Source organism: Plectropomus leopardus, chromosome 1, assembly GCF_008729295.1.
Source record: "Plectropomus leopardus isolate mb chromosome 1, YSFRI_Pleo_2.0, whole genome shotgun sequence".
NCBI lineage: Eukaryota > Metazoa > Chordata > Actinopteri > Perciformes > Serranidae > Plectropomus > Plectropomus leopardus.
This window is the reverse complement of record NC_056463.1, coordinates 33,713,950-33,729,761: the sequence shown is the minus strand read 5'-3', so window position 1 is coordinate 33,729,761 and position 15,812 is coordinate 33,713,950. Positions and strand designations below refer to the sequence as shown.

General features: G+C 40.5%; 1 protein-coding gene across 1 annotated transcript; it reads right to left on the bottom strand.

Moving 5' to 3' along the window:
• Window positions 1–305: 305 nt before the first annotated feature.
• On the bottom strand, window positions 306–6,379 carry LOC121943059 (COUP transcription factor 2-like). Its single transcript, XM_042486438.1, has 3 exons — window positions 5,571–6,379; window positions 3,800–4,324; window positions 306–1,355 (listed from the first exon to the last, which is right to left on the bottom strand). Exons 1-3 carry the CDS (start codon window positions 6,055–6,057, stop codon window positions 1,081–1,083), a joined length of 1,287 nt encoding a protein of 428 aa, XP_042342372.1. The 5' UTR covers window positions 6,058–6,379; the 3' UTR covers window positions 306–1,080.
• Between the last annotated feature and the right edge of the window lie 9,433 nt (window positions 6,380–15,812).

Genomic DNA, 15,812 nt, shown 5'->3' with positions numbered 1-15,812 from the left:
AACATTCATCGCTCTTCCCTTTATCTATTTTTCCATAATGAGCCAGGTCAGTTTGGATGAGAAATAAGAGAAAAGTTGAATTTCTCTGAGTGGCAAAAATCACTAATTTGATGAGAAATAAACATGATTTTGAAAATTTGATCATTTAAAGAGGAAAAAGCATTTTAAAATATTATTTTAGAAGGCAAAAAGAGCAGAAATGAAGCATTATGGAAATAATTAAATTTGACAGGAACTAAAATATTCAAGGAAATGCTACCGAGAAAGTAATGATATTAGCTAAGGAGCAATGCATTACTGGGCGCAACCTAACACTGATCACGAGAAGTGCATTTTCCAAATAGTTTTTGCTCTTTCTTGTTTCATTCTTTGTATGTTGAGATAGAATAAAACTCCAAAGTAACTAAAGCAGAGCATTAATCTCACCATTCGGTCTGTACACATTTTGAGCAAATAGATTAAAGTCAGATGGGTTTCACCCGTGTTAAATCTTTCTGAAATGTTCCTTTAGACCAAAGTGCCATGTCTGGAAGGTATGAAACAAACAAACAAACAAAAAGATAAAAACAGATCGACACAAGACAATCCCTGCAGTTTTCTCACTTGCTGGGGCAAAAACACGTAAAACATTTACAAAAAGGAGCCAAAAACATAATTTACAAGCACGATAAATATACACACAGGGTCCAATAAATATTGTTTGTTATCCCAAAAACCATAGACTGTGAGTGGTCGCCACACTGCAAAAAAAATGTCCATCAACCAGTCATTTCATGTCAGGAAATGCTGTTTGGCTTCGAACAAGTGAAAAATTCAGCCAGTGGGGTCAAATTTTTAACTGTCGGCCAAACGGTTAATTTATTTCTAGTCACAGATGCAACATAAGGCAGATCTCTCCTCTAGTATCAAGAGAATGACAGTTGGTATATGAAAAATAATGAATTCAGATAATTTGTAATTAACATTCCACTGGCAGTTGTTCCCTTGTTCGAAGATCGAAATTTTACAGACTGAAACGACTTGTTTTGAGCTGTGGGACCTTTCCTGACCTTAGAAGCACCGCTGTAGCTTTTTTCCCCTCTACTGAATAGGCATGTAAGGCCAGTTGAAGCTGCTTCCAGACAGCAACATGTCCCTTATCAGAGTTTCTATGGGTGTTTTCCCCACCAGACGGACGAAGAAAAGCTGCTCTATGACAGAGGAAGAGACGGTGCGGAGGGAAGGCAAGCGGAGCAGCAGCTTCCCGAACCTGTTAGGCTGGTTGGGATACTGGCTCCTCACATACTCCTCTAAAGCACACTGGGATTTCTCCTGCAGACCCTCCACATGTGCCACGTCCGACAGACCACAAGCATCTACAGACAGAGAGAGCAACAGCGAGAGAACAAAAAAAGGCAGGAGAAGAAGCAGTCAAGACCAGGCATCGGAGTGAAAGCCAGAAAAACAAGGAATATCGCAGGTATTACACTATGTCAGCAAAGAGTGACTACAACACACAACAACATAGGCAGTCAGCACAAATCAGTGGTTGATGTAGGTGAAATATGGTTATCATAGGGCAAACAACCACCATAAACAAGAAAAACAAGTACATTTTTCGACAGAAAACATTGCCGTTTTGCTTCTGAATGTTATTGTTTTTCACTTGAAACAATTTACTCACTACATCACTGATTAAAGGTGTTAAAAGTACAGGCTGGATAGGCTGGCTTCAAATAGTTTATTGTATAATAGGAAGATCAGAGTCTGGTTAACAAAATAGTAAAGCAGTTACATATAATTTACGCAAATAGGGATAATCTCTAAATTTGCATGTGATCAGTGACAGTGCTGTGGTGAAAACACACTAACTCGAGGACAATAAATCGCTTTATAGTTGCTCATCATTGAGATAAATTGTTCTCTCATCAGACTCATGCCATCAGAGATCGAAGATGGCGCTATTACTCACATCAAAGCTAAAAAAAATGATGTTCGGAATAATAAGTAAGACAAAATTTAGGTGTTTCAGACCACAGTGGTGTGTTACTGTACATGACCTTTACATACTGTAAGTGTGGCGTCTGTACACACAGCATGCCCGTGTTTTTACTGTAATGCTGCAGGCCGGATGGCAGCAGGGGTTAAAGAACAGTTTCTGTGTCCCAGTTTAAAGACACGTGTTCAGATGTGCTCATGGGGACTAAAATAGACCTACACAGGAGACCTTTTTTATTTTTTACTCGGCTGCTACTCATCCTTTTGATACTGTTCATGACCCAGCCGTCAAACATAAGTCTGACTGTTTTTAAAGGCTCTGAAATAACCAGAGGGCATTTTGCTATGCAGTCGAACCCACAGTTACAATTAATTTAGTAAAGGTTGTTTATTTAAAAAATAGCTGGAAGCCAAATTGAGAGATGTAACAATATAAAGATATATCAAAAATATATACATATATTTACCTTTAAATTTTTGTAATTTGTGTTTTTAGCAATCGTAAAAATTAGATTATTAAAAAATAAATTTTTCCCTGTTTAGTTCTCTAGATTAATTATTTGCAAAATAATAAAAAGCAAAATGTAAAGTCTGCAAATTAACTTCAGTTATTTAACTGCTTTCTAATTGGGACTGAAAACAAATAAATCATTAATAACACACTGGTCATTAAGATAATAAAATGGTCTATTTGATACTTTGCTGATGCGTGTATGTGAAGCAGCAATGCTATACAAAATTACATGATGTCAAATGTTAAGCCTCAGCCCAGTTTTCATTCATTTGCATAGGCTACTGTATCATTCATGCACACTGTTTCTATAATTTAGGTGCTGCGGGGATTTAATTTAGTTTGCAAACCAAAGTCACTCACAGTCTTTGAAAATATCACACGAACAATAATTCAATTCAAAATACAGATAACCTGATTGTGTTCCTTTAAGGGCTGTAACACTGTATGAGGTCAAATAAGTTCATTGTTTTTAGTCAGTGGCAAGGGAATTGTTTAAGTTTCATGAAGACCAGACTTCTGTAAAGGAAAACTGATTTTTTAAAAAAATTCTCTTTTCTTTTTCTTTCTTCCTTTCTTTCTCTTGTGACTTTTTTAAAATTGTTTTATGCTTTATAGTAATGTTGAGGTCGGAGTTCTTGTCCAATTAAGATTTGTTATATTAAATAAATAAATGTGCATCTTATGCATTTTTTTAAACTTTATTTTTACTTCATTTCTTTACCTTTTTTTCTTCAATAGTAAAACGAGGAAGACCAAAACCAAAAGCAAATTCCTGTCTTACCAAAGCTTTTCTGAAACATAACTTTAACCCCCCAAAATTGCATTTCGTTTTCGTCGCTGCGCATTTTACGAAAAACACGCATTTAACACACACATCTGAAACATAGAAGGTCTTTGCGATTTTCCTGGAAAACGAACATTTCAGCGAAAGAATATTTGGGGGTTCTAACCAGATTTTTAAAAAAAATTTCCCCCCACTAAATCAGTATTTCGACCGTCATCATTAGACCTATATATGTATATTATATATTTAGACTTAATATGGTCGTTTTCGCTACATTTCTTTCTTTTTTTTTTTTTTTTTTTAATAAAAAACGCTTTTAGTGGTATTTTTATTTATTTAAATATAGGCTATTATAATTTTGCGTGCAATTTTGCTCATACTGGTGGTTGTTTGACTGAAAATCATTTCATTTCCTACATCAGCCCACTGGCCGCCCTTCAGTGCAGCCTACAAAGATGGACGCTTTTGCTAAAACACATTTCATCCCTTCCAGCCGCCATATTTGGACAGAGAAGAGAGTTTACCTGTGGTGAAGAGCACGATGGCCTTGATGCAGCTGTACTCTGCTGAATCCACGTGCAGCACCTTGAGCTTCTCAACCTGCTCCTGGAAGACCCGGATGTGATCCATGAAGGCCACCACCCGGTCCGCGGACATCGGAGAGGCGTGCAGGCCGGCGGCTGCCAGCAGCGGGGCGACGTGGACGGGCATGGAGCACTGGGCGGCGTTCAGGACAAACAGTTCGCTCCAGGTGAGTCGGAGCAGGGCCACCTGATCAGTCACCTGCAGGTCCGGGAAGAAGGGGATGTTGCGGGCCCACTCCACGGCGCTGAACAGCATTCGGGCCGCGAGCTCGCAGATGTTCTCGATGCCCATGATGTTGTTGCTCTGCAGGCACTGAGAGCCGAACCTGGAGGTCGGGTAAGGTTCGGCCCGCAGCAGCAGAGAGATGTATCCCGATAGATAGGAGTGACACTGTAGAGGGTCTCCGTTTGTCAGAGCAAACTGGCCGTGATAGGACTGCGTGGGGAGTCTGCCTCTCTGGACAGCTGCAAAGAAAACAACAGAAAATGTCAAATCAAGTTAGAAGGTGATTAATACCCTACAACACAGGGGACATTTAAAGAAAAAACAAAAACAATTAAAAACAACGGAAAGCCTATATGTTAAAGTAACTGAGATGTCGATTAAAAACAATATAATAACACCTTATAAACAAATACAAAACAATCTTTTAGCAATTAGGGATAATTTACACGACCAATGTTAGTCTATGGTGGATGAGCTCTTTATAAATGAACATGATTAAGCGTTTAGGACAGCTCCTGGAAAGAAATGTCACATTGAGAAAATCAATTTCTATACCACTACCTGCAAATACTGTCACAAAAGAAATTTTATCGAGAGTTTGGGTCTTATTTCAGTTCAAACTGTTGAAATTTAAGGCCAAAACTGTGCGCCATGAACTAATTTTCCAAATATTAGCTACTTTTTGGCTACTAACTATGTTTGTATACACTTTGATATCAGCCTACTAGACCTGTTTCCACCCCCCCAAATTTTTGGTACTCAGAATGTATTCAACTTCATTCAAGTTTACTATAAAATTGTTTTTATAACTCTCAAACGTCACTCTCTAATTTTGTGAGCAGTAGTATAGGCTCTAGTCGGCTACGTTAGGCCTGTGCAACCAGCATGCATAATAAATACGAGTAAACACACACACATACACACACACACACACACACACACACACACACCACGCATAATCTACCAAAAACGTCGCGTGCTTGAAGGCTACAACTGAGACGAAAAAACATCGAAATTTAACTAAAATGTGGTGAAATTACTGTCGAATTGAAACATGTGATATTTAATGCGGCTTCGGGCTGTTAGAGGCGCACAGTAGCCGCAGGACAGAGCGCGAGCGACTAGCAACAATAATATAACATGCTACAAGATGCTAGCTGTAACCCTAATCTGTGTGATATTACAGGCGAGACAGGAGACGTAGCGTGGAGACTAGTGTCCGAGACACATTGTCTGATATGGTAACAATGTGAATAGGCGGGGAGCATATCTTTACAGCATCGCGGAGGAGACAAAGGCAACACAAATGGCTGTGTGCAGAAGAGAAATATTTAGCTACAAATGTAGCCTACAAAATAACAGTTCAAAGGGCAGCCGAGGTAAAAGAAAATGTCAATAAATAGAAACAGAGTCCTGGACCGTGTGGTGCTGAATAATACAATGTGATAATACCGATAGCAACAACAGGGGGACGCCAGCCCGTACCTTCCCTCCTCATGCCGACTTTGAGGCATTTCTTGAGGCGACAGTACTGGCACTGGTTGCGGTGGTGCTGGTCTACGGGACAGTTCCTGTTGGCCCTGCAGGTGTAGCTCAGGTTCCTCCTGACGCTGCGTTTAAAGAAGCTCTTACATCCCTCACATGTGAACTGTCCGTAGTGCTTCCCGCTAGATTTATCCCCGCACACGATGCACTCGATCTGCTGGCTCTGCTGCTTGTCCATGGACGAGGAGGAGGACGAGGACGAGGAGGTGTTGTTGTTATTGGTGGCGGTGGTGCTGGACGGATTGGGCGGTGGTGCGCCATGGGGTGCTGCTGCTGCCGGAGGGGGTATTTCCAGAGAGGGTGCAGGGTTCATGTGTCCCGTCAGGTCCCCAGGCAGGGACAGAGATGCGACCTGGGACACCGGGGAGGACAGGGTCCCCTGAGTGTCCCCGACGCCCTCGGTGTTTCTCCACGCCACCATAGCCATATCGATAGTCTCCAAAACTTTGACTCCCCCAACTTTCCTCTTTTACGCGATAATTAACGCACGCTATTTGTCCTTGTGAAATAAAAACACAGATTCAAGAAACCCGCGGCATTGTTGGACAAATTAAAGACAAGTAACGCTTGAGAAAATGAATAGAGCTCATAAGATAACGACGATATAATTATAACGCGTGACTTCACAAGTAAAGAAAGGGCAGTCACCCAGAAACAGCCTCGGCGCGGTGGAAATCCAAAAAGAAAGCTTCATTCAGAGCGACAGAATGCGCGATAACATCCACTGAGGGAAACATAAAGACACACAACACTGAGCAAAAAAAAAAAAAAAACACCGCGGGGAGGAACGATGTTCAACAAAAAAAAAAAAAAAAAAAAAAAAAAAAAATCAGTTTCTCCCTGTCCTGTGTGTCCAGCCTTAAAGCCGTGCGCGCAGATCCTTCATCAGAGATGGGCTCGCCGCACCAAGCTCTCCAGACGCTCCCTGTTCTCCCGCTCACTCAGAAGTTACGTTAAAAAGACAACGGAGGGGAGAGACGGAGAGGAGGTGATGGATGGTGATTTTGATGATGCTTTGCTCCGGGACGGAGGAAGAGAGTGGTGCGTCCGCGCGTCACGGGCTGTGTGACTCGGTGACGTCTTTGTTTGGGGGCGGGGTTAACGGGGAGGAGGAGCTGGTCTGAGATCAGCAGCTGTGGGGCTCCAGTTGGGTTTCTGTTGATACACTTTTGTGAGTGTGGTGTGAGGTCTTAGCTTCCCTTTAGCTGATCTTTCTTGGTTGTCTTCTCTCTCTGTCCGTGTCTGTGTGTGTTGCACCTGCTCCAATGTTTGTAATGACTCTGTCAGACTTTTATTGTCGCTGTCATATATGTGAAATATAAAGAGAGCACATGCTTCCACACTTTATCAGTCTCACATGAGGGGTGCAGCAGATACAGAGGCAGATCCTTACTGCAGTAATTTGATGCCACCTAGTGTCATTACTAAATTACACAGGAAATTACCTTATAGGAGGCACTTGACTTATAATGAGGGATGAAGAGATAAATGTTACATTTCATGTGTGTTATTTAACGTGTTCATCTAACATATATGGGCAATATTTTTAATTCTTGTCTCCTCTCCTATCTCTTTTGCAGTATATCAAGCCTAACTGATTTTATTCACCATTACCTGGAAACACCAGGTATGTTGAAATATGTTCATATTTCCATATGATCTTTTTAGAATTGTTTTAAAATAAACTGATCACAGATGAGGCTCCTCAAACTGACATTTCTGTTAAGAGAGGAGGAATAAAAAGATACAAATTTCTTTGTTCATTATGTTTGTATTTACCAGTCAGGTACTTTGTGTTATTCCGTGACTTTAGATTTGCATGTAAAAATCATATATAACAAAATGCAGATGAGAAAAAATATAAAATAGATTATTAGTGAATGAGAGAGTTATTTCTCACACTTAAATGGGTTTATACACTGTTACATCTTCCCAATTACAAATTACCCGAAAAGTAACATTGACTATAAAATAAGAAACCAAAGTAAAACAGTTTGCAAATCCTCAACTCTCCATACTGATTGACTGAGTCCTTAATTAGCCTTTTAGCCCCCCAAATTTTGAATAACCCTATCTGACCACCCCTATGAAAAAATCCTGGGGGTGCCACACTCTACAGTAAGATATTGTGTCATTGTTTTTCATTTGTGCTCTTGCTATTAATGTATAGATGACAGATTTTGAAAATCCTCAAATTCGCTTTTCAAACACAAATACCAAACACAATCACTGTATAAGCTACATGTAATACAATCAATATGAAATGTTAATATTTGTATGATCTTATTCAATCCCATTACAATCAACAATATAAATAAATAAAATATATCAGAATGAGAACTGGCTGTATTAGTATGTGTATTAGTATGTGAAATGTACCTCTTTTTTTGTCTCAACGTACATACACAGAATACAAACAGAAAAAAAGGACAACAAATGTGACATTTGGCTAATACAGATTTATATAAATACAACAAAACAATGAATTGTAAACCGTCAGACAATAGCACAAAGGTGCAGAGTGCAAATGTTGCTTGAAATAATTATAAAATAATTAATGTACACCACTGCTGTTACTTGCTATTTCATCTTGGATAAATAAAAAAATACAACTAATGTTACTTTCATTCCTATGCTGTCACATAGACAATATTCAACTCTACGAGACTGATACAGCACATGCATCATGTTTTTTTTTTCAAGATCAACTAGTGGGACACATGCTCACATATTAAATGATATGTGTGCATGTTGATCTGATCATAATCAGTACAACTAATATCTTGTATGTTATTTTATAATATTGAAAAACACAGCTGCACTCATTTACAGCTTCTTCAACCATGTCACAGTGCAGATTGCTCCTATAAATTCAAAACTTATTTGCACTAATGTCATATGTACAGTGTTGTCCTCTTGTCCCTGTGCCATCTGTGTCTTCACATATGCTGCTACTTTTAGCCCCTGACGTGTTTCTGCACCAGTGTCACTAAGACCAACTCCTGTCAATTTTCTTTTATTATATAGAGATTAAATTATCTTGATGTTCATGGAGGCTCTTGGAAGCAAGTCATGGCCATGTGAAAATGTCTGCATGGCCATTCCACTGTTGACTCATGCTCCATGAGTCCCGAGGCTGAGTGTGCCGTCACGTTCTTCCAGACGGCCAGCTTTGCAGTCATCCAGTGACTGCACACAAACAAAACAAGCTCTGCTCTGCCCGCTAACAAAACACACGGCTGACGTCCAAGACCAATCAACAGTGGAAGGTCAAGGCTAAAGTGTTTACCACGCTGGATGGGGATGAGGCATTCCTCCACGTTTAATTCACTGAACTCTCCCCTCCCCGCGCTCTCTAGCGACAAGTCCAGTTAACATTAATCACAGATTTGGGAGTTTAAAGATGATAAATCTCCCTGTTTTTGGTGAGCTGGTGCCCTTTAAGACTTATCACATTTGGGGAGCTGAAAGCTGGCTAATTGGAGACAAATTGAGGCAGAGCGTGGACAGGAGAGACCTGCTGTGTGTGCAAAACCACCAGGAAGTGACTGTTTACAGCACAGTGGGAGGGAGCGGCGGGCTTGCTGCTCAAAGATCTGCAGCTTTTTTTAGGCTTTGAGGTAGCTACGTACATACATAACGTTGAATTATAGCTCTCTGCTAAGCTCTTAACCCCGTCTAACCAACTAATGGCACCATATGGTTATCTGTTAAATCTACCAAGTGTTTAACATTAGGACAGATACAGTACTACAGGTCTGTACAAGGCCGGAGAGATGGGGCAATGACAGCCTCTGTGCTCATCCACAGGAGGAAATAGAGAGGACACACACACACTCACTCACTCAGTGCCATAGAATGTTGTCACATTGCTGAAAATGTCCTTCTGTAACCTTGAAACTGATAAAAAAAAATGGCAGGACTTAAGCGAAAAAGGGGTTAAAGTATTATTGAGATTGTTCTCAGAGTTGTGTACATTATGCTGTTCCAGAAAATTGCAGTAGTATTCTTGGCATTTAGAGTCAAGGTGTGGTGTAAGCTTATTATGTTAATGAGATAACTGGTTGTGATCTAAAAGTGCACTGCAGCCACTCACATCCTCTGGCAATGTCTCCTTCTAGTGTTTTGGCAAAGTTCCAGTGAGTGTGCAGATCCAGGATGTCACGACCTGCACCAAAGGCAAGTAAGTAAGGAAACACAAGACTGTATCTGAAAATCTAACCACAGCAAATACTCATTTATTGTGGAAGTATGGATATACTGTGTTATATTGTGTAAAACAAATAACCAGAACCAAACCACACAGTTCAGAACAAAGGTGTTGTACATGGAAGAGAGCCAGCGAGGGAGAGAGTGAGAAAACACTAGGGGACAGCCGATCTTAATGGCGTGCTGGGAGACTGGCCCGGTGCAGAAACACACAAGCATATGACCTATGTGCCATTTGCCAATGCCAAGCTTTTTCACATTTTCATTCATAATTATCACCAATGACATTAAAGGAATACTTTGACCACAAAGTGATCATGTTTATCAATAACTCACCGTCTTACTGTGAATTTGTGAAGAAAACGGTGGTTTTCTTGCATGATTTCACAGTGAACGCAGAATCTGAAAACAAATAAAATTCTTGGTGATTAAAGTCATAGGGGTCCATGTTAAACATTAGCAAAACTATATCAAAGCATGTGTTTTTAAACTCTAACACAGCTCATGCAGTATAATTTAAGTCTTATTTATCCAGCTGTATACTCAGTACACATGCTTTTTCACTAAAACCATATATTTAAAAAAACAGTCTCAAGCACGGAGGAGTAGTGCACCTTGGCAAGTGCATGTATTTGCAGTTTTATAAATAAAAGGTCTTAGTAAAAATGCATGTGTTTGGGAAGTACTGTGCATTAAAATGGCTATATCATAGCTTACACTGCACAAGATTGATGAGAGTTTGTAAGGGGGGGGGGGCTCTTACAAGATGGTCCCTTTGACCCAGCAGACATAAATTAAAATCTTCTAGATAAGATGGCAATGATGTCATTTTCTTTATGGGTTTAGAGGATTATGACACCCACACAGGTCATTGCAGTTACGCTGGCTGACTGCACCTCTACCCAGGTGTACATTGGATGGAGCTATACTGAAAATTACATCTCACTAAACTCTATGTACTAGCAAGAATGATAACAGTATGGTTACATGACATGTCTGGTATATAAATGTTTGCTGCGTCTCCCATTAGCTTCAGTTTCATGTTGGCTCCAGCAGAGTTCACCTTTGTTCATATCTGACTGAGCAGTTGCAGAAGGTGGTTACTGGTCACCAGATGCTCTCATACACTTCTCACAGTCTGCAATACTTTTTTTCGGGGCAGAGTGCAAGTAAATGTCTTGAAATGGAAACATAATGTGACCGCGCATTAAAAGAATACTTCGAGCCCAAATCTTTACATTGATTACTCACCTCATGTTACATTGCATTCCTGCAGAAAATGTTGTTTTTCTCCTGTACCTCTGTGAAACGAAGAATCCCAAAGCTGATGAACTGAAGTAAATGGGGTCCACATTTAACAACAGCAAAACTATATCAAAACACCCATTTACAAACTCTCATAAATCTTGTGCAGTGTAATGCAAGTCTTGTCCAGAGGTATGCTCAGTATTTCCCAAACACATGCAATTTATACAAAACTGAATTGAAAATGAAACTTATCTATGCTCTCTTCGAAGACAGAGAACTGCCTCCACCAGTTAATTGGTTTGTGTTATTTTGTGACAACCAAAGTAAGTAAGTAAAGTAAGTAAAGGTCAGAATACTACTATGGAGATCAGCAGTATGTAGAGTAATAGTGACCTAGACAAAATTCAATTTATTCAATGTTCAAAAGTCTGACAATGGATAGTGCACAGTGAACAGAGCAGGTAGACTGTCTTCTTGTTGTTAACCTTGACAGTCATTGAAACAAGACTGGAATCTCTTAGGCTGCTCAACAGGGTCAGAAAGGCAACAGTAAGTTCCACTTTAACCACTGTTTCACCTGTGACCACTGGCTTGTCTCTCACCTTTTATTAAACCCAGACCCTTGACCTCTGACTCCTCCAGGGCCGCTGCGGCATTCACCATGAGGTGAATGCCCTGCTTGAGAGACACATTATGCTACAGGTCAGTGTGCAATGATAATGCCACGGCAACGAACAGAGCCATCCTTGCAAAGTGCAGGGATCTTCATTAGGACTTGTACAAAGCCCTACTTAACCTTTGACTTCATTCAGACCAGAACTCATTATCTGGCACAAGATTAACCCACATAGCTGAGTCAATTATTAAAATACATACATTGCAACTAGACTTAGAAGTGAGACACTAATTTGAGTATATATATATATATATATATATTTTTTTTTTGATTCAGTAGTGTGCATTATATTTTGTGCTCGTTTACTGATAAAGACATTAGCAGTGGCATTATTAGGCCTGGGTGTCAGCCCCAAACGTTTTAGAAATAACCAGGTCTAATAGTACAGAAAAGACCCTGATCTAATGATCTGTTCCGCACTGTTAACATAAATACATACATATTTTTCCACCTCTAGTCAAAAAAAATTCAGTGGTAGCAGTTGTAAAGTATTCTTTTTATACTCAATGCTAATTACTAGCAACTACTAGTATTTAACATCACAACTCAAAATTCATCAGGAAAGTAAAAGAAAAAAACCCCCAAACAAAATAGGTCTATAAGGTACCAGAGTACATTTTAAAAAAGAATTAAATTAAAGCTTGTTCATCCAAAAAAAAAAAAAGTGGGGGTTGACCCCCCCCAATATCACTGAATCCTAGAAACACTCTGGACATTAGCAAATTTAAATGAGGAAAATGCTCCTTAATTAACTCTTAGCTGCATTAGATGGGATACAAATCACCCACTTGGTCTGGGTTCTTGGATGGGGGTATAAGAATAAGAACCTTTGCTTTGGGTTCATTTGTCAGAAATATACAATAGACAGTGTGAACCACAATATCATCTCCATTCACACCCATTACTTTACAATGTTGCTTTTATGGGGGATGTTCTGTTGCTATAACTAAGTGGATTAGTAGCTTAGCTTAGTAGCTAAGTAGGGACACCTAGGGGATGTTCATTATTTATGAGAGGGGAGGCAGTGCTGCAAAAAGGAGGAGGCATTTCAAATAATGGAGAGGGACTTATGTTTATTGACTTGACGTAGGACAGGGACATTCAGCTTTAAATATCCTAAGAATGCAAAAACATGCAAGTGGTTTTTGAAAACAATATTTTCTTTGAAAATCTCCAAAATCACATGATTTATTACAGCCAGAAACTGTGAAATATGGTTATTTATGGTTCATGTATTTTCCTTGGGGAGGGTCATGATATAAAAAAAACCCAAACAAAAAAAACCCAACAATATTACACCCCAGCCATCTGCCTGCTTTGATAAATAAAACACAGTCCCTTAGAAAAAAGACACAAGCAAGAAAGCTAAGTTATTATTAATTTTTTTTAAGATCATTTTTGGGGCATGTTTCCCTTTATTTTATAGGACAGTTTGAGAGAGACAGGAAAGGTGGGGCAGAGAAAAGGGAAGGACAAACAGCACAGGAGCACAGGCTGGACTCAAACCCAGGCCGCTGCAGGATCCCGAGGCATATGGCGTGCACACTCTACCCAGTGAGCTAGACGTCACTCCAAGAAAGCTAATTTGAAGATAAAAATCACGAAGTTGAAATTATGCAGGAACCAAATTCAGATTTTTATTTTGAGCAAAATTATTCCGATTGATTACAATATAATAGAAGATAAGCTAGAATACACATCATTTTTACACCACCTTGTCTATCGTGGTTCCACTGAGTAGTGCATCTAAGGGTTTAATAGAGTGTGTAACAGTTGCTAAGTGTCACTAATTCCAGTGATTTTTCTTGCCCTGATTGCTGAGCAGCAGAGAAACTCTTGACTGTGAGGACTGAGGTCAGGATTTGGTACTTCCAGTAAGTTTCTGTGTCCTTGATGCGTTGGTCTGTGGCCACTGAAGGGAGGTGATACTGGAATGTTGTGATGGAACCTACATTGGGTTAGATGGCTGTGGACAGCCAGGAGGGACACAGACAGTGAGAGGCTTGGCTGAATGACACAGAAACTCAAAGAACAAGTTTTTCTTGGTGTTTTTCAAGGTCAGGTGGCATAAATTAGTGTAACTCAGAGAGACTGTCCCTTTGCATGTGCCTGCATTTGGAGGACAGTTAGAGTTATTCAAGAGGCTGGAAGGCAGGCTGCAATAAAACAGATGTTATAGCTGAAAAATTGGAGCATAGTTGTTTTATTTTGGCATTTAAAAGATGAAATGATGAGATTTTGCAACCACTTTCCTTGCACCACCCTCTTAGCACTGACTTGCTTCTATACTTTCACAGGCAAAAACATAACAAAGACACAAACCCTCCCTCTCACTTCACCAAAGGACCAAACGTCATTCAAAGCAAAGACACTTCTTTTGTCCTTCACAGCGGCACACTTCCTCAACCTGAGAACACTGTCCGGTGTTTTGATTGATCATGTATTTGTATCTATTCATAGAGGCCAGATTCATCATTCCAATTTGTCAAGTTGCTGGAGTGCTGAGTTAATTATGTGCGGGAGAGCCAGAAAAAGAGGACAGCCTCCTGTTTAGACTCATCTGAGGTTTTTCTAGCTCACCTCGGCTCCAAACGAGCAGCCAAAAGCTTCACCGGGGCTACGGGAGATGCTTGGCACCGTGGGTAATTAGTGTGATGAATGTTTTAGCGGAACAAATAGTGTCAGTCGCCTGTCTCGCTCATCGTGTGGCTGTGCTGTCGTAACTCAGGGGCTGCAGGCTCATCAGTGTAATGGATGATTCTGCAACAGGACCATCCCTCAACCAACAGCGCCACTGCTACTGAGCAGGAAACCCAGAGATTTACAGGTTTTTGCCTGAAACAGTGCTTCTTACTTTCCTAAAGGCATCTGGTTATAGAAGTCAAGTGCATGTTTGGAAGGTTACTGACAACCAGTAACAGTTTACTCTGGAAATCGTTATCAAGAAAGCACATTTTTAAGCCCTGAATATATAAAATGTAAGAGGTGACGTGATTATTATAAACATGTTTTTTTCACACTGTGTCTCAGGACTGCATATATGGATATGCAAACATCCAAATAGTAATCCTCTGCGGGATTCTTTTCCACGCCTGGGGTGTAGAGCCACTGCTGCTGAAATGATGGATCACATTATTAGATTAGAGGAGAGCAAGGACAGCCAGCAGCTGGATTTGCAATTCACAGCCTCTTCTGTATATGGACTTTTTCTGCATGAAAGGGATAATTGGGCCGTTGTCACTGAGTCAGAGATTGTTTTTTAACAATGCAGGGAACCTTGCAATAAATCAGGTCAGCTGTCAGAGCCATGTCACAAGACAAGGCATTAGCCCAATATGCAGAATAATCCTTTTGCATACAATGTGAGGAGGAATACATCATCATTTATTCACAGCAAGGCAAGTCCAGAAATCCTCATTTCTCTAACAAATGAAGGGCATATGGTGATTTTGTCTTGTGGATGAACCTGGAGGCAGAGGCAGCCATGAAGGTCTGGCTCTTTGAGCTGTCATTTCAGTACCAGCTAATGGCCTGTGGTTACTCTGTGCCTTGACTTTTCAACCCGCTGTGACAGTGAATAATATGTGGCACATAAGGCTGAATTCTCAGCCATGTCATCCGTGTAGCGGAAGCTGAATAGGTTGACTGCCACAGACAGGTAATCCATAGCTATATCAGTAAAAAACACCCACAAGTTCAGTGAATTGTTTGATAGCAGCCAGACCTACGGCTAACAGAGCGTGAAAGACAGGCGAGGTTGTGGAAAGGTTACCTCTGGGTCCAGGAGGTGAGACTTTGGGGATGCGGACACGTCAGTTCAGCAGAGTCCTCAGGTCAATGTGAAGACAAGTGGAAGACACATTCCTCTGTCAGCACGCAGAAAGCCCACACGGGTTCAGGCTTTCGTCGTGAAGTCCCAAGTCATTGAGTCAATAGCCAAGGAACATGACACAACCTCTCACAGTCACTCGGCATCAAGCGGAACAGGGAATGGCATGCTTTCCATTTCACTGCACCGTGGCCCCGGCAAGACCCCATCTGCACTCGAG